The 18,515-nt window shown below is 36.3% G+C and overlaps 3 protein-coding genes across 8 annotated transcripts in view; 1 reads left to right on the forward strand and 2 right to left on the reverse strand.

The window, feature by feature from the left end:
* Positions 1-10,387, forward strand: part of LOC110527205 (PCI domain-containing protein 2) — a 74,419-nt gene extending 64,032 nt beyond the window's left edge. For all 5 annotated transcript variants that reach the window (XM_036951353.2, XM_036951354.2, XM_036951355.2 and 2 more), the window contains exons 8-13: positions 8,729-8,804; positions 8,898-9,140; positions 9,273-9,346; positions 9,461-9,586; positions 9,942-10,065; positions 10,172-10,387. In XM_036951353.2, the coding sequence (XP_036807248.1) occupies positions 8,729-8,804; positions 8,898-9,140; positions 9,273-9,346; positions 9,461-9,586; positions 9,942-10,065; positions 10,172-10,261 (733 nt within the window). In that variant the 3' untranslated portion in view covers positions 10,262-10,387. The remainder of the gene's footprint in view (positions 1-8,728; positions 8,805-8,897; positions 9,141-9,272; positions 9,347-9,460; positions 9,587-9,941; positions 10,066-10,171) is intronic.
* LOC110527202 (vitamin K-dependent protein Z) lies at positions 10,371-13,641 on the reverse strand. Its single transcript, XM_036951346.2, has 8 exons — positions 13,342-13,641; positions 12,547-12,710; positions 12,337-12,361; positions 12,131-12,244; positions 11,885-12,016; positions 11,714-11,799; positions 11,316-11,436; positions 10,371-11,201 (listed from the first exon to the last, which is right to left on the reverse strand). Exons 1-8 carry the CDS (start codon positions 13,430-13,432, stop codon positions 10,576-10,578), a joined length of 1,359 nt encoding a protein of 452 aa, XP_036807241.2. The 5' UTR covers positions 13,433-13,641; the 3' UTR covers positions 10,371-10,575.
* Positions 13,642-14,083: 442 nt separating this feature from the next.
* LOC110495527 (coagulation factor X) lies at positions 14,084-18,320 on the reverse strand. 2 transcript variants are annotated; one of them, XM_036951340.2, is made up of 10 exons: positions 18,183-18,320; positions 17,797-17,948; positions 17,145-17,305; positions 16,883-16,907; positions 16,510-16,623; positions 16,227-16,358; positions 15,708-15,985; positions 15,324-15,441; positions 14,866-15,053; positions 14,084-14,699 (listed from the first exon to the last, which is right to left on the reverse strand). In XM_036951340.2, the coding sequence occupies exons 2-10, from the start codon at positions 17,855-17,857 to the stop codon at positions 14,277-14,279; spliced, it is 1,500 nt and encodes a 499-aa protein (XP_036807235.1). In that variant the 5' UTR covers positions 17,858-17,948; positions 18,183-18,320; the 3' UTR covers positions 14,084-14,276. The 2 variants fall into 2 exon arrangements, with proteins under 2 accessions (XP_036807235.1, XP_036807236.1); XM_036951341.2 differs by having other exon boundaries at positions 17,797-17,975; positions 18,183-18,271.
* Positions 18,321-18,515: the final 195 nt, after the last annotated feature.

Genomic DNA, 18,515 nt, shown 5'->3' on the forward strand with positions numbered 1-18,515 from the left:
TAAACTATATATCTAACAGTAGACAGCATATTAAACTATATATCTAACAGCATATTAAACTATATATCTAACAGCAGACAGCATATTAAACTATATATCTAACAGCAGACAGCATATTAAACTATATATCTAACAGCAGACAGCATATTAAACTATATATCTAACAGCATATTAAACTATATATCTAACAGCATATTAAACTATATATCTAACAGCATATTAAACTATATATCTAACAGCATATTAAACTATATATCTAACAGCATATTAAACTATATATCTAACAGCATATTAAACTATATATCTAACAGCAGACATCATATTAAACTATATATCTAACAGCATATTAAACTATATATCTAACAGCATATTAAACTATATATCTAACAGCAGACAGCATATTAAACTATATATCTAACAGCATATTAAACTATATATCTAACAGCAGACATCATATTAAACTATATATCTAACAGCAGACAGCATATTAAACTATATATCTAACAGCATATTAAACTATATATCTAACAACATATTAAACTATATATCTAACAGCAGACAGCATATTAAACTATATATCTAACAGCATATTAAACTATATATCTAACAGTAGACAGCATATTAAACTATATATCTAACAGCAGACAGCATATTAAACTATATATCTAACAGCATATTAAACTATATATCTAACAGCATATTAAACTATATATCTAACAGCAGACAGCATATTAAACTATATATCTAACAGCAGACAGCATATTAAACTATATATCTAACAGCAGACAGCATATTAAACTATATATCTAACAGCAGACAGCATATTAAACTATATATCTAACAGCAGACAGCATATTAAACTATATATCTAACAGCATATTAAACTATATATCTTACAGCATATTAAACTATATATCTAACAGCATATTAAACTATATATCTAACAGCATATTAAACTATATATCTAACAGCATATTAAACTATATATCTAACAGCATATTAAACTATATATCTAACAGTAGACAGCATATTAAACTATATATCTAACAGCAGACAGCATATTAAACTATATATCTAACAGCATATTAAACTATATATCTAACAGCATATTAAACTATATATCTAACAGCAGACAGCATATTAAACTATATATCTAACAGCAGACAGCATATTAAACTATATATCTAACAGCAGACAGCATATTAAACTATATATCTAACAGCAGACATCATATTAAACTATATATCTAACAGCATATTAAACTATATATCTTACAGCATATTAAACTATATATCTAACAGCATATTAAACTATATATCTTACAGCATATTAAACTATATATCTAACAGCATATTAAACTATATATCTAACAGCATATTAAACTATATATCTAACAGCATATTAAACTATATATCTAACAGCAGACAGCATATTAAACTATATATCTAACAGCAGACAGCATATTAAACTATATATCTAACAGCAGACAGCATATTAAACTATATATCTAACAGCAGACAGCATATTAAACTATATATCTAACAGCAGACATCATATTAAACTATATATCTAACAGCAGACAGCATATTAAACTATATATCTAACAGCAGACATCATATTAAACTATATATCTAACAGCAGACAGCATATTAAACTATATATCTAACAGCATATTAAACTATATATCTAACAGCATATTAAACTATATATCTAACAGCATATTAAACTATATATCTAACAGCATATTAAACTATATATCTAACAGCAGACAGCATATTAAACTATATATCTAACAGCAGACAGCATATTAAACTATATATCTAACAGCAGACATCATATTAAACTATATATCTAACAGCAGACATCATATTAAACTATATATCTAACAGCATATTAAACTATATATCTTACAGCATATTAAACTATATATCTAACAGCATATTAAACTATATATCTAACAGCATATTAAACTATATATCTAACAGCATATTAAACTATATATCTAACAGCAGACAGCATATTAAACTATATATCTAACAGCAGACAGCATATTAAACTATATATCTAACAGCAGACAGCATATTAAACTATATATCTAACAGCAGACATCATATTAAACTATATATCTAACAGCATATTAAACTATATATCTTACAGCATATTAAACTATATATCTAACAGCATATTAAACTATATATCTAACAGCATATTAAACTATATATCTAACAGCATATTAAACTATATATCTAACAGCAGACAGCATATTAAACTATATATCTAACAGCAGACAGCATATTAAACTATATATCTAACAGCAGACAGCATATTAAACTATATATCTAACAGCAGACAGCATATTAAACTATATATCTAACAGCAGACATCATATTAAACTATATATCTAACAGCAGACAGCATATTAAACTATATATCTAACAGCAGACATCATATTAAACTATATATCTAACAGCAGACAGCATATTAAACTATATATCTAACAGCATATTAAACTATATATCTAACAGCAGACAGCATATTAAACTATATATCTAACAGCAGACAGCATATTAAACTATATATCTAACAGCAGACAGCATATTAAACTATATATCTAACAGCAGACATCATATTAAACTATATATCTAACAGCATATTAAACTATATATCTAACAGCATATTAAACTATATATCTAACAGCATATTAAACTATATATCTAACAGCATATTAAACTATATATCTAACAGCATATTAAACTATATCTAACAGCAGACATCATATTAAACTATATATCTAACAGCATATTAAACTATATATCTAACAGCATATTAAACTATATATCTAACAGCATATTAAACTATATATCTAACAGCATATTAAATTATATATCTAACAGCATATTAAACTATATATCTAACAGCATATTAAACTATATATCTAACAGCATATTAAACTATATATCTAACAGCAGACAGCATATTAAACTATATATCTAACAGCATATTAAACTATATATCTAACAGCAGACAGCATATTAAACTATATATCTAACAGCATATTAAACTATATATGTAACAGCATATTAAACTATATATCTAACAGCATATTAAACTATATATCTAACAGCAGACAGCATATTAAACTATATATCTAACAGCATATTAAACTATATATCTAACAGCATATTAAACTATACATCTAACAGCATATTAAACTATACATCTAACAGCAGACATCATATTAAACTATATATCTAACAACATATTAAACTATACATCTAACAGCATATTAAACTATACATCTAACAGCAGACATCATATTAAACTATATATCTAACAACATATTAAACTATACATCTAACAGCATATTAAACTATATATCTAACAGCATATTAAACTATATATCTAACAGTAGACAGCATATTAAACTATATATCTAACAGCATATTAAACTATATATCTAACAGCAGACAGCATATTAAACTATATATCTAACAGCAGACAGCATATTAAACTATATATCTAACAGCAGACAGCATATTAAACTATATATCTAACAGCAGACAGCATATTAAACTATATATCTAACAGCAGACAGCATATTAAACTATATATCTAACAGCAGACATCATATTAAACTATATATCTAACAGCAGACAGCATATTAAACTATATATCTAACAGCAGACATCATATTAAACTATATATCTAACAGCAGACAGCATATTAAACTATATATCTAACAGCAGACATCATATTAAACTATATATCTAACAACATATTAAACTATATATCTAACAGCATATTAAACTATATATCTAACAGCATATTAAACTAAATATCTAACAGCATATTAAACTATATATCTAACAGCATATTAAACTAAATATCTAACAGCATATTAAACTATATATCTAACAGCATATTAAACTATATATCTAACAGCATATTAAACTATATATCTAACAGTAGACAGCATATTAAACTATATATCTAACAGCATATTAAACTATATATCTAACAGCAGACAGCATATTAAACTATATATCTAACAGTAGACAGCATATTAAACTATATATCTAACAGCATATTAAACTATATATCTAACAGCAGACATCATATTAAACTATATATCTAACAGCAGACATCATATTAAACTATATATCTAACAGTAGACAGCATATTAAACTATATATCTAACAGCATATTAAACTATATATCTAACAGTAGACAGAATATTAAACTATATATCTAACAGTAGACAGCATATTAAACTATATATCTAACAGCAGACATCATATTAAACTATATATCTAACAGCAGACAGCATATTAAACTATATATCTAACAGTAGACAGCATATTAAACTATATATCTAACAGCATATTAAACTATATATCTAACAGTAGACATCATATTAAACTATATATCTAACAGCATATTAAACTATATATCTAACAGTAGACAGAATATTAAACTATATATCTAACAGTAGACAGCATATTAAACTATATATCTAACAGCAGACATCATATTAAACTATATATCTAACAGTAGACAGAATATTAAACTATATATCTAACAGTAGACAGCATATTAAACTATATATCTAACAGCAGACATCATATTAAACTATATATCTAACAGCAGACAGCATATTAAACTATATATCTAACAGTAGACAGCATATTAAACTATATATCTAACAGCATATTAAACTATATATCTAACAGTAGACATCATATTAAACTATATATCTAACAGCATATTAAACTATATATCTAACAGCAGACAGCATATTAAACTATATATCTTACAGCATATTAAACTATATATCTAACAGCAGACAGCATATTAAACTATATATCTAACAGTAGACAGCATATTAAACTATATATCTAACAGCATATTAAACTATATATCTAACAGCATATTAAACTATATATCTAACAGCATATTAAACTATATATCTAACAGCAGACATCATATTAAACTATATATCTAACAGCATATTAAACTATATATCTAACAGTAGACATCATATTAAACTATATATCTAACAGTAGACAGCATATTAAACTATATATCTTACAGCATATTACACTATATATCTAACAGTAGACATCATATTAAACTATATATCTAACAGCAGACATCATATTAAACTATATATCTTACAGCATATTAAACTATATATCTTACAGCATATTAAACTATATATCTAACAGCATATTAAACTATATATCTAACAGCATATTAAACTATATATCTAACAGCAGACATCATATTAAACTATATATCTAACAGCATATTAAACTATATATCTAACAGTAGACATCATATTAAACTATATATCTAACAGCATATTAAACTATATATCTAACAGCAGACAGCATATTAAACTATATATCTAACAGTAGACAGCATATTAAACTATATATCTAACAGTAGACATCATATTAAACTATATATCTAACAGCATATTAAACTATATATCTAACAGCAGACAGCATATTAAACTATATATCTAACAGCATATTAAACTATATATCTAACAGCAGACAGCATATTAAACTATATATCTAACAGCATATTAAACTATATATCTAACAGTAGACAGCATATTAAACTATACATCTAACAGCATATTAAACTATATATCTAACAGTAGACAGCATATTAAACTATACATCTAACAGCATATTAAACTATATATCTAACAGCAGACAGCATATTAAACTATACATCTAACATCATATTAAACTATATATCTAACAGTAGACAGCATATTAAACTATATATCTAACAGTAGACAGCATATTAAACTATATATCTAACAGCATATTAAACTATATATCTAACAGCATATTAAACTATATATCTAACAGCATATTAAACTATATATCTAACAGTAGACATCATATTAAACTATATATCTAACAGTAGACAGCATATTAAACTATATATCTAACAGCAGACATCATATTAAACTATATATCTAACAGTAGACAGCATATTAAACTATATATCTTACAGCATATTAAACTATATATCTAACAGCAGACATCATATTAAACTATATATCTAACAGTAGACAGCATATTAAACTATATATCTTACAGCATATTAAACTATATATCTAACAGCATATTAAACTATATATCTAACAGTAGACAGCATATTAAACTATATATCTAACAGTAGACAGCATATTAAACTATATATCTTACAGCATATTAAACTATATATCTTACAGCATATTAAACTATATATCTTACAGCATATTAAACTATATATCTTACAGCATATTAAACTATATATCTAACAGCATATTAAACTATATATCTAACAGCATATTAAACTATATATCTAACAGCATATTAAACTATATATCTAACAGCATATTAAACTATATATCTAACAGCAGACATCATATTAAACTATATATCTAACAGCAGACATCATATTAAACTATATATCTAACAGCAGACATCATATTAAACTATATATCTAACAGCATATTAAACTATATATCTAACAGTAGACAGCATATTAAACTATATATCTAACAGCATATTAAACTATATATCTAACAGCATATTAAACTATATATCTAACAGCATATTAAACTATATATCTAACAGCATATTAAACTATATATCTAACAGTAGACAGAATATTAAACTATATATCTAACAGCATATTAAACTATATATCTAACAGCATATTAAACTATATATCTAACAGTAGACAGCATATTAAACTATATATCTAACAGCATATTAAACTATATATCTAACAGTAGACAGCATATTAAACTATATATCTTACAGCATATTAAACTATATATCTAACAGCAGACATCATATTAAACTATATATCTAACAGCATATTAAACTATATATCTAACAGCAGACAGCATATTAAACTATATATCTAACAGCAGACATCATATTAAACTATATATCTAACAGCAGACATCATATTAAACTATATATCTAACAGCATATTAAACTATATATCTAACAGTAGACAGCATATTAAACTATATATCTAACAGCATATTAAACTATATATCTAACAGCAGACAGCATATTAAACTATATATCTAACAGCAGACATCATATTAAACTATATATCTAACAGCATATTAAACTATATATCTAACAGCATATTAAACTATATATCTAACAGCATATTAAACTATATATCTAACAGCATATTAAACTATATATCTAACAGCATATTAAACTATATATCTAACAGCATATTAAACTATATATCTAACAGCAGACAGCATATTAAACTATATATCTAACAGCATATTAAACTATATATCTAACAGCATATTAAACTATATATCTAACAGCATATTAAACTATATATCTAACAGTAGACAGCATATTAAACTATATATCTAACAGCATATTAAACTATATATCTAACAGCATATTAAACTATATATCTAACAGCATATTAAACTATATATCTAACAGCATATTAAACTATATATCTAACAGCATATTAAACTATATATCTAACAGCATATTAAACTATATATCTAACAGCAGACAGCATATTAAACTATATATCTAACAGCATATTAAACTATATATCTAACAGCATATTAAACTATATATCTAACAGCAGACAGCATATTAAACTATATATCTAACAGCATATTAAACTATATATCTAACAGCATATTAAACTATATATCTAACAGCAGACAGCATATTAAACTATATATCTAACAGCATATTAAACTATATATCTAACAGCATATTAAACTATATATCTAACAGCATATTAAACTATATATCTAACAACATATTAAACTATATATCTAACAGCATATTAAACTATATATCTAACAGCAGACATCATATTAAACTATATATCTAACAGCAGACAGCATATTAAACTATATATCTTACAGCATATTAAACTATATATCTTACAGCATATTAAACTATATATCTAACAGCATATTAAACTATATATCTAACAGCAGACAGCATATTAAACTATATATCTAACAGTAGACAGCATATTAAACTATATATCTTACAGCATATTAAACTATATATCTTACAGCATATTAAACTATATATCTAACAGCATATTAAACTATATATCTAACAGCATATTAAACTATATATCTAACAGCATATTAAACTATACATCTAACAGCAGACAGCATATTAAACTATATATCTAACAGTAGACAGCATATTAAACTATATATCTTACAGCATATTAAACTATATATCTTACAGCATATTAAACTATATATCTAACAGCATATTAAACTATATATCTAACAGCATATTAAACTATATATCTTACAGCATATTAAACTATATATCTAACAGCATATTAAACTATATATCTAACAGCATATTAAACTATATATCTAACAGCATATTAAACTATATATCTAACAGCATATTAAACTATATATCTTACAGCATATTAAACTATATATCTTACAGCATATTAAACTATATATCTAACAGCATATTAAACTATATATCTAACAGCATATTAAACTATATATCTAACAGCAGACATCATATTAAACTATATATCTAACAGTAGACAGCATATTAAACTATATATCTAACAGCATTGAACACTATTGACAGCATATTAAACTATATATCTTACAACCTTTACTGTAGCAACCATATCCCCATGCTCATTATGTCTTGACTGTTATCGTATACAGTCGGGCTGGGATTGACGACTCCAAGAAGTGGGGAATGTTGTTTCTCATCAATCAGCTCTTCAAGATCTACTTCAAGGTAAGGCAGTAGTGTGATTGGGTGAAATTTTGTTTACATGAATAGGCCCTACTTTGTGTGTGTTTGTGTGTCTAAACGGTTGTGTGTGTCCAGATCAACAAGCTACACCTGTGTAAGCCACTGATCCGGGCCATCGACAGCTCCAACCTGAAGGATGATTACAGTATGGCCCAGAGAGTCACCTACAAATACTACGTAGGCCGCAAGGCCATGTTCGACAGCGACTACAAACCAGCCGAGGAGTACCTGTCCTTCTCCTTCCAGCACTGCCACCGCTCCAGCCAGAGGAACAAACGCATGATCCTCATCTACCTACTGCCTGTCAAGATGTTGCTGGTGAGACAGAGTGCCTCACTGAGAGAGCTCAAACATACACTCATCTAGCCACACACGTCTGAATTCAAATCAAATTAAAAAAGCTTGACTGTCAATCAGAGACGAAGACTGGTGTTGCTCATGTTGATTCAGGGTCACATGCCTAATCACCAGCTGCTCAGGAAGTACGACCTCATGCAGTTTGCCGACGTCACGAAAGCTGTGAGGTGAGTGTCACCACCCGCCCGCTCCTTGCCATCTCTCTTTCTCCTCTCTCTCCCCCTACTCCCTCCCCCTCTTTTTCTGATTTCTCTCTCTCTGTCTCTCTGTCTCTGTAACAGTGAGGGCAACCTGCTGCTGTTGAACGAGGCCTTGGCCAAGCACGAGACCTTCTTCATCCGCTGTGGCATCTTCCTCATCCTCGAGAAGCTCAAGATCATCACCTACCGGAACCTCTTCAAGAAAGTGTGAGTCTACTCGCCAAGTCCAATGGTACTGTGCTGGCCTGGTTACACTTTTAACACTACTGAGCCAAGTCCAGCTGGAATGGGCTGGTCTGGTTACACTTTTAACACTACTGAGCCAAGTCCAGCTGGAATGGGCTGGTCTGGTTACACATCCATCATAGTTGCTGGAACCGCACTGAAAGGACAATGTGAAAATAAATTATCTGAGGCAGCACAGTACAATTCAGGTCAGCCCTATTGTGTGTGTGTGTGTGTGTGTGTGTGTGTGTGTGTGTGTGTGTGTGTGTGTGTGTGTGTGTGTGAACCTATGACCGATATTGACTTTCTGTTAACATGCTTGTGGTATGTGGGTTAGGTACCAGCTGCTGAAGACTCACCAGTTGCCCCTAGATGCCTTCCTGGTAGCTCTGAAAATGATGCAGGTGGAAGAGGTGGACATTGATGAGGTGCAGTGTATCCTGGCCAACCTAATCTGTGAGGTGAGATCCCACCACACACCTTTTCCTCTGACCATGTGCTTCCACCTGATGTTTCAGACAGTCGTAAAACACGAAGCAGCAGATGAACTCTCTTCCTCTCTTCTAGGGTCACATCAAGGGCTACATCTCTCACCAGCACCAGAAACTGGTCGTCAGCAAGGCCAATCCATTCCCCCTGCTGTCATCATCTTCCTAATCTACGTATCCCAGAATCCCCTTCACCCAGGAACTGCTCCCAGAAATATATTTCCTTATTATTTAGGTTGCATTTTATTTTGTCATATTTTTAACATTTTGAATAAAAGTTTTTGTTGTTGTTGTACTCCTTGTACCACATTTTTGTTTATTAAGGAAGTGTGGAAGATAAATGATTTTATAGTACATGTTAAAATATAACCACTCGCTTTCATTTACATTGTTAACCTTGGAAAAAACAACTTAAATCTTGAACACAACCTTGTTGGCTGTAAGTCCAGTGTAGGTAGGGATCAGGCTAACCCTTAGTTGGGGTTACACATAAGGTCCAGGTGGGTCATGGGTCATTTGTGGTGTCATCCTCATCTCTGTCATCTCCAGGCGCTGCTGGATCCATTGCAAGTAGCGAGACAACTTGGTGAACAACAGGGTTTGTCCACAGCCATGTGACGTGGGCGCCGAAAGGTGCAAGCCTGTTAGGAACGCTGTACCCCTCTCCACAGTCACAACGGGGGTCCCGGACAAAAGGCTGCAGTTCCTCATTAGTCCTGGTTTGAGGTCTGTCTCATTAAACCTAGTCAACTTAGTCCCATAGAAGCCCTTCTGGCTCCCCATACAGAACATCTTGTTGGTGAGGGGCTGGGAGACGTTCACCTGGTTCCGACAGCCCTCCGCATGCAGGTAGGAGAGAACAGGGGGGCCGTGGGATTGCCCCCGGAACTTATCCGGACCCCTGGCCACCCCCTCCCTTCCTGGACTCATCAACACGTTCTCACTGAAATCCTTAGTGGGCAGGCACAGGTGGGAGACAGAGGTGTCGAAGGGAAGGGGCTCATTCAGTCTCACCAAGGCCAGGTCGTCCTCCAGACTGCCTCTCTCGTGGCGGTTGTGAACGTACAGTTGGGTCGATAGAGGGATCCTCACACTATTATTTGAGGCACCTTAGAGGATGAAGGGAAACTGTTAGATTTCAGAAAGATTTGAATCTGCCTGAGCTGGAGGTTTATACACTTAACAGATCAAACGTCAAGTGTTTTTATCACTGTGGGACTCACCTGTCTGCATGCTGTGGACTTTCTTTCCCATGTACAGGCAGCTAGCTGAGGTCAGGACTGCCTGAGGCCCCAGGATCACCCCGCTACACAGCTCTGCACCAGCCTCATCCACAAACACCACCTGCCAATCACAAAGCCACAGGTTAAAGGGGAAGTTCAGTATTTCACAACTTATTGTTCCTCACCTTGAAAGTAGTCTATAGGCCAGGAGAAACAGACTCCCCCTCACCTTGAAAGTAGTCTATAGGCCAGGAGAAACAGACTTCCCCTCACCTTGAAAGTAGTCTATAGGCCAGGAGAAACAGACTCCCCCCTCACCTTGAAAGCAGTCTATAGGCCAGGAGAAACAGACTCCCCCTCACCTTGCTCTACGTTGTGCTGGTAGGGGAGGAACTTACTTGCCATGGACAGCGGTTGTGTGGACAGACGTGATAGGCTACGTTGATTTGGTTTGTTGGCTGGAGTCTTCCACAGGGGTGCTTAACTAAGGAAAGAGACGTCTCTATTTAAAGTGTGTGAGAGAGCGAGTGTTACAGATGTCTAATTCAAAAGAATAGGTAGATGTTAACCTGCAGGTATGCAGCTCCTCTTATCACTGTGAATCTTGTACCCCGTGGTGCAGGAGCACTGGTATGCTCCAAAGTTGGGACTGCAGAAGTGGTCACAGGAGAAGGGCCCCTTGGTGGGGCACTGAGCGCTATCTGTCACGACACACAGACATATCTCTTAGACTACTCGCATAACTATGAACACACACTCTCACACACACATTGACACACACTCATAAAGAGTTCTAATGTAGGTGTTCTTTTGACCTATTTCACAGTTCTTCCCGTGGTACAGCTCTGTGCAGCTACAGGTGAAACCTCCAATGCTGTCCTTGCAGCTGCCGCCATGGAGACAGGGATTGGGTTTGCACTGGTCCCCATCTGAGGAGGAAGAAGAAGGGAGGGGATTCAATATCTGGAGTCGGGAGAAAACCCAACACCCCTCTGCCGCGATTCAAAAGAATGAGACATACCTACGTAGACATTCCAGAAAGTGTCCTATTGAGGTATGAGAGAGAGAGAGAGAGACAATGGACACAGGGTTTAAATCAGAAAACTAATACATTAGTTATGGATAAGGAGATTGCTTATGTTGTCAGATTAGTGCAGTTGAAGGAAAGGAGTCAAGGAAAGGAATGCATTTTAGACTATTGAGATGCACCCTGTAGGCCTAAACTGCTCACAGTTTTGGGTGTGTCTTCAAAGTACTCCCTGGCCTCCTCGTAGTTGCAGGTCTCCTCATAACACTCTCTCTCCAGGTTCCCCTGAAGCATCTCCTCCAAGAAGAACGCATTCGCTCTCTTCGACCGTAGGAAGACCGTGCTGGCGTACGCAGGGGGTCTGAACACTGAGGGTCAGGGAGGAGGTGGAGGAAGAGCAGGAGAGGAGGAGGTAGATGAAGAGGAGGAGGGAAAGGAGAAGGGATAGGAGGGGAAGTGGATGAAGAGGGGGGAGGGGCAGGTTAATGAAGAGGAGGGGAAGGGGAGGTGGATGAACGGGAGGAGAGGAGGGGAAGGAAGGGGAGGAGGAGGGAGAAGACATGTGGAACAACAACAACTGAAAAGTGAGACAAACCAGAAGTGACTCAGTATTCATTTTTCTCCTTCCAGGTTGAGGATAATGTGTTAAATGGTGGAAAGTTAAACATGAAGAGTTTTCACTTTAAGTGGTACCATCATTGAGTTTCATGCCATTTAATTACATACAGAACAGTTTGTTTAATGTATACCTGTGGAGGCTGCTAAGGGGACAAAACATGGTTTTCATACCGTTCCATTTACTCCATTCCATCTATTAAACTCCATTCCAGACATTATTATGAGCCGTTCTCTCCTCAGCAGCCTCCACTATTGCATACACAACACTATGCTGGTCATATGTAGACTGGAAAACTATGCTAGCAAAGTCATTGTCAGCCTGAAGGTATGATTAACAAAATGTCTACTTGGTCCTGTAGCTTTCACAGTGCAGTGGCTTACCTCTCCCATAGCTGCAGACCAGGAGGACACTGCTCAGAAGAGAGAGAGACAGAAACCACCATTGCCTCCACGAGCCCATTACAATCCACATCCACACCGTACCCACAAGCCTCTCTGCCTGTGCCAAGGTCCTGTCTGTAGCCCTGTCTATCTCTCTCTCTCTTGCGCTCTCTCTCTCTATCTTTCTGTCTTACACACACAACCATGCTGGCGGGTTAACATTGCCAAGTAAACCCCCACCCGCTTGCCAGCCCAAATGTCCGTTTTTAGTCATTGCTGTATACGCCAACAAAGTTATGTGGTGTGAATTTCTCCAGGATAGCGTAATTTATGTGGATCTCCCTGTCACCTGACGTAATAAATGTAGCTGGTGCCAGCTCTAGATAGTTTAAAGATGGTGCCTCATTAGCAATTGTATGTAATATAATATCTACCAAATATGCTACTAATATGCTAATGTTATGAAGATGAATTGAGATGAAACGTTCAGTAAAACTCATTGTATAACATGAGGTCTTCACAAACACAATGTCCCACAGATGGACTCTAGACTGTACACACAGTAGAGCAAACAGCAAATCCACCTATCCTTGTGTGCTCGGTACTTACACCAGCAATGATTCAAGTCAATGGTGACCTTTGAACCCTGCTGTTTTTCTGATACGATCGATTCAGTTTGTACTTTAAAAAAACAGGAACAGTAGGAACATTTCTGTCTAATGGCACTCCTGACTCAACTTCATATTGTGTAATGTAGTTTAATGTTGGTATGTGATAACTGGACATTCAAACAAAACATGTTTTTTTCTTTACCTTAAGTTACTTGGTCTTGGATACATTTTGTGAAAAACAATGATAAACCACACAACAATGTTTATTGCCCATAATTCCCCAAGCCTCTTTAATGATTGGTTCTCCTCTCTCCTTTGTCTCCCTCAAACCCACATCATTGAGTGCATTCTACCTGCCCCCCTCGTCTTCCTCTTCCCTCCCTCCTTGGGGAGAAACTTCCCCATGACCGCCCGGATCCAGTCGATGTACTTGGACACCTGCGTGTAGATGCCGTACTTGCCCTCACGGGCGCACCCCTCGCCCCAGCTCACCACACCCGTCACGAACCAAGTGTCCCCGTAACGGGTGACGTGGGGTCCTCCGCTGTCCCCCTGGCACGCGTCCTTCTTCTCCTTATCGTAGCCGGCGCAGAACATGCGGTTGGAGATCTTGTGCTGGCTGGACTGAAGGCAGGTGGCCCGGGGTACGTAGGGCACGGTCAGACGCAGCAGGATGGTGGACGGCTGCTTGGCCTCCCCCACACGGCCGAACCCACTCACCAGCCCGTCGTGCTGTTTCATCAACACCTTGTATTGATAAGTAGACAGGACACCATTATGTTAGGTTCAGGAACATCTTTACTAAGATATAAACCATAGACAGATTCATTATATACTGTATGTTTATATGCATCACTGGATAAAACCAGATGTGTCACACAGAGAATTATGTGTAGTACATCATGCTACAGACCTTCTCTGCAAAGTCTCGTTCAGGCAGGCAGGCAGGGAGGATGAACTGGGTGAACTTGATAGGGTCCTTCAGCATGACGAGGGAGATGTCGTTGTGATAGGTGGTGGAGATGTAGGACCTGTGGATGAACACCTGTTCCACCTGGTGGATGGCCTCCCGCCCATCCTTCACCTCCGTGTCAAACTCTCCTGAAGGCAGATGGACCAATGGGGAGGTTTGATTTCAATCAATTAAATTCGTTTGATAGGCTGCTACAACTTAGGCTATGTATGGGTGGTATGGTTATTGACTGTTGTTATTTCACCCAGTTAGCAACTATGCTGTACACAGCAATATACTTTTCTGATAATGAAGTTTTGTGATTATGGCACAATTATATTATATAGGATATGATTCACTTAAAAACAATTCCCAGATGTAGAGACCACTGTTAAAGGTGATTGGCTAACGGTACCTACCGAGGACAACGTAAAAGGAGCGTGTCTGGTTCATGCAATGTGCTGCCGTTAAGATGAAGTACTTATTCAGGATGGTTCCTCCACAGAAGCCCCTGTCCTCGTGGTTTACCAGGAAAGCCTGTGGAGAGAGGGAGAGAAGGAGAGAGAGAAAGAATGAGAGGGAGAGAGAGAAAGATAGAGGAAGAGAGAAACAGATAGACAGAGAAAAAGAGAGAAACAAAGAGAAAGAATGAAAGCGAGAGAGAGAGAAAGAAAGAGAGACAAAGAGATATATATATGAGAGAGAGAGAGAGAAATAGAGAGAAAGAGAAAGAAAGAGTTGCAGAAACAAACAACTCTGAACGCTATTTAGAGGGAACCCCACTAGAGGTTTCTCTACTCTACCTGCCAGGGACATTCTCCAGGAGGACACTCCTCCCCATTGACAATACGGGTGTTGCCTCTCGCCTCGGCAAAGACTGGCTTCTCCTTCACCATTTCGATAACGTCATCCTCAAATGCAAATTGGATTTCTCTCTGTTGGGTTACGTTCCAGGCCGTTTCCCTGATAGGGTCCTCCATCATGTTGGTCTTTTCAGTGGTGTTGGTGGCAGTGGTGTTAGGCTGGTAGATGAAGATGCTGCGGGTGTTCTTGGATACCACAAAGCCACACTTAAAGGCCTCTTCAATGACAAAAGGGCAACAATGTTATTAGGTACTAACTAAGCCCAACCTCCAACCTACTACCAGTCCATGTTGGAGAATGGAGAATGGATCATGTATGTATGTATGTATGTATGTATATGTATGTATGTATGTATGTATGTATGTATGTATGTATGTATGTCTGTCTGTCTGTCTGTGTCACTCACTCACTCACTCACTCACCCACTCACCCACCCACCCACCCACCCACCCACCCACCGTTGGAAAGGCAGGACTTGTCGTCTGTGTCCAGATAGTAGCCATCAGCACAGGAGCATTGCACACTGTCCTTCTTCACGTGGCAGAAGTGATCACAGTCTCCATTCTTATTCTCACACAGCTCAGGAATGGCTGCAGAACAGCATCACATCACGGATCCAGATTAGACACAGATCACAGTCATGATTAGAGCCAGGTGTTGTTTCTGACTATGGAGTAACTTGGAGTCAAGATATTTCTGGCGTCTATGTCATTTCAAGAGCAAAGGGAGAAGAAGACATACCAATCTCACAGTTGTACCCCTGGAATCCAGCGAGACAGAAGCAGGTGTACATCCCAATCCCGTCCTTGCAGACGCCATTGTGGACACATGGCTTAGAAACACAGGCATCTCCATCTGTGAAACACAGTTTATTTCTTGCCATGGACCTAACAGCACAGCAACACCAAACACACTGCAAACAATCAATTCATGAATTGAAAATAGCCCATTGTTTTGGTGTGTGGTCGTGAGTCCTTTACTTCCTGATCTGACTAGGTTGACCCCAATCTGACCCCAACCTGACTCCAACCCAGCTCTAATCAGAAAACTCCATGTGATCCAATCCCTAGCCTCTTGCGCCAACCCTTAGCCTCAACAGACTCCTGGGCCTTACCGTAATATGTGTTCCAGAATTCAGTCTGAGGGAAAGAGGTAAAAAGAGACACAAACATCACAAATTCAAACCAGAAAGGTCAAGATTCCAAAAACAAAGGAATTTCTGGTTGAAATCATGAGCGTGTAAAGGTGGTGTGAATGAGTGCAAAGTGAGGAGTGACTAAACAGGATTGTGATTTATGTGACTGGAACGCAGACATACATGTGTTTCCGGTTTAAAGAGAGATAGATAGAAACAAAGATGGAGAATGCCAATTTACAGTCAGTTTGTCGTCCTCAAAGATCTCCCTAGCCTCCTCTCTGTCACAGCGTTCCTCGATACACTCTCTCTCCATGTCTCCCTGCCGCCACTCCTCAAATGGGCTGTTGGCCCGCCGCCGCCGGTTCAGAACCTGGTTAGCATCGTCACTGTTCAGGAAGACTGGGGACACAGGGAAAAATCGGTATCAGTGGCAGCAGGGCACCATCATCATCGTCATCACCATCGTCATCTTCATCATCATCATCACCATCGTCATCTTCATCATCATCACCATCTTCATCACTATCATCATCACCATCTTCATCACCATCATCGTCATCATCATCACTATCATTACCATAATCATCACCATATTAATGACTGTCATCGTCATCGTCATCACCATCATCATTATCATCTTTTCCATCAATTAGGCTGTTGTCATCATCACAGCATGCGTGTCTAGCACACAGTCATCACAATCATCAAAGCAATCAGAGATACAGACACACCATAAAATATATCAACACACACATCCCAGTCACCAGCCCTCACCCGTACTCACACACTGACCGCAATAACTGACACTGACTAAACCCCAGAGTCTCCCTCACTTTCTCTCTACATAACTATTTGTCAACCGTTTGAGACGGTGGGGTGTTTGAACGTACCCTCGGAGGCCACGACGTGCAGCAGCAGGAGAAGGAAACAGGTTTGGGACAGCCGAAACATGGCCTGATCTCTGGGTGAGGCACCTCTCTACTCCTGGCTGCTCTGTGGAGCACAACTCTGGAGAGAGCGGGCGGAGAGGGAGGGCAATGACCTGAGAGACAGGAAGAGAGAGAACATGCTGAAGAGAGAGGGAGAGGAAGGAATGTGTGTGTGTGTTTGTGTGTGTGTGTGTGGGGGGGGGGGGGGGGGGGGGGGGTAGAAAATAAAAAGGAGAAGAGAGAAAGAAAGGGGGAGGACAAGAGGGTAAAAAAAGAGGGATTAGGGATGTTTGAGAGAAAGAGTGGAGAGAGAAGGGAAGAGAGAGAGAGAGAGAGGGAGGACTCACTTCAAATCCAGTCTTCACCATTCAGAGAGGCAAGGCCTTGTCCAGACCACCATTTAGCTCTGCACTCTTCAGCATGACAGACAGCCCTTATTTGAGCCAATCAGAACAGCTCTCAGGAAGGGGCACAAAATCCTCAGTGATCATGTGATCAGTGTTCTGAGGTCCAAATCACTGAGCTAATATTGACACTAAGGTATCTATTCCAATGGTTTAGCCTGCTGTGTTGTGGTGCCTTAAACAGCTAATCTAAAGAAATGCGTATGACTCAGATAATTTGCATTTCAGAGAAAATACCATGTAGATGAGCAACTGCTGAAGTGTGGCTATGGATAC

This window comes from Oncorhynchus mykiss, chromosome 18, assembly GCF_057628025.1.
Source record: "Oncorhynchus mykiss isolate SJ-2025 chromosome 18, ASM5762802v1, whole genome shotgun sequence".
NCBI lineage: Eukaryota > Metazoa > Chordata > Actinopteri > Salmoniformes > Salmonidae > Oncorhynchus > Oncorhynchus mykiss.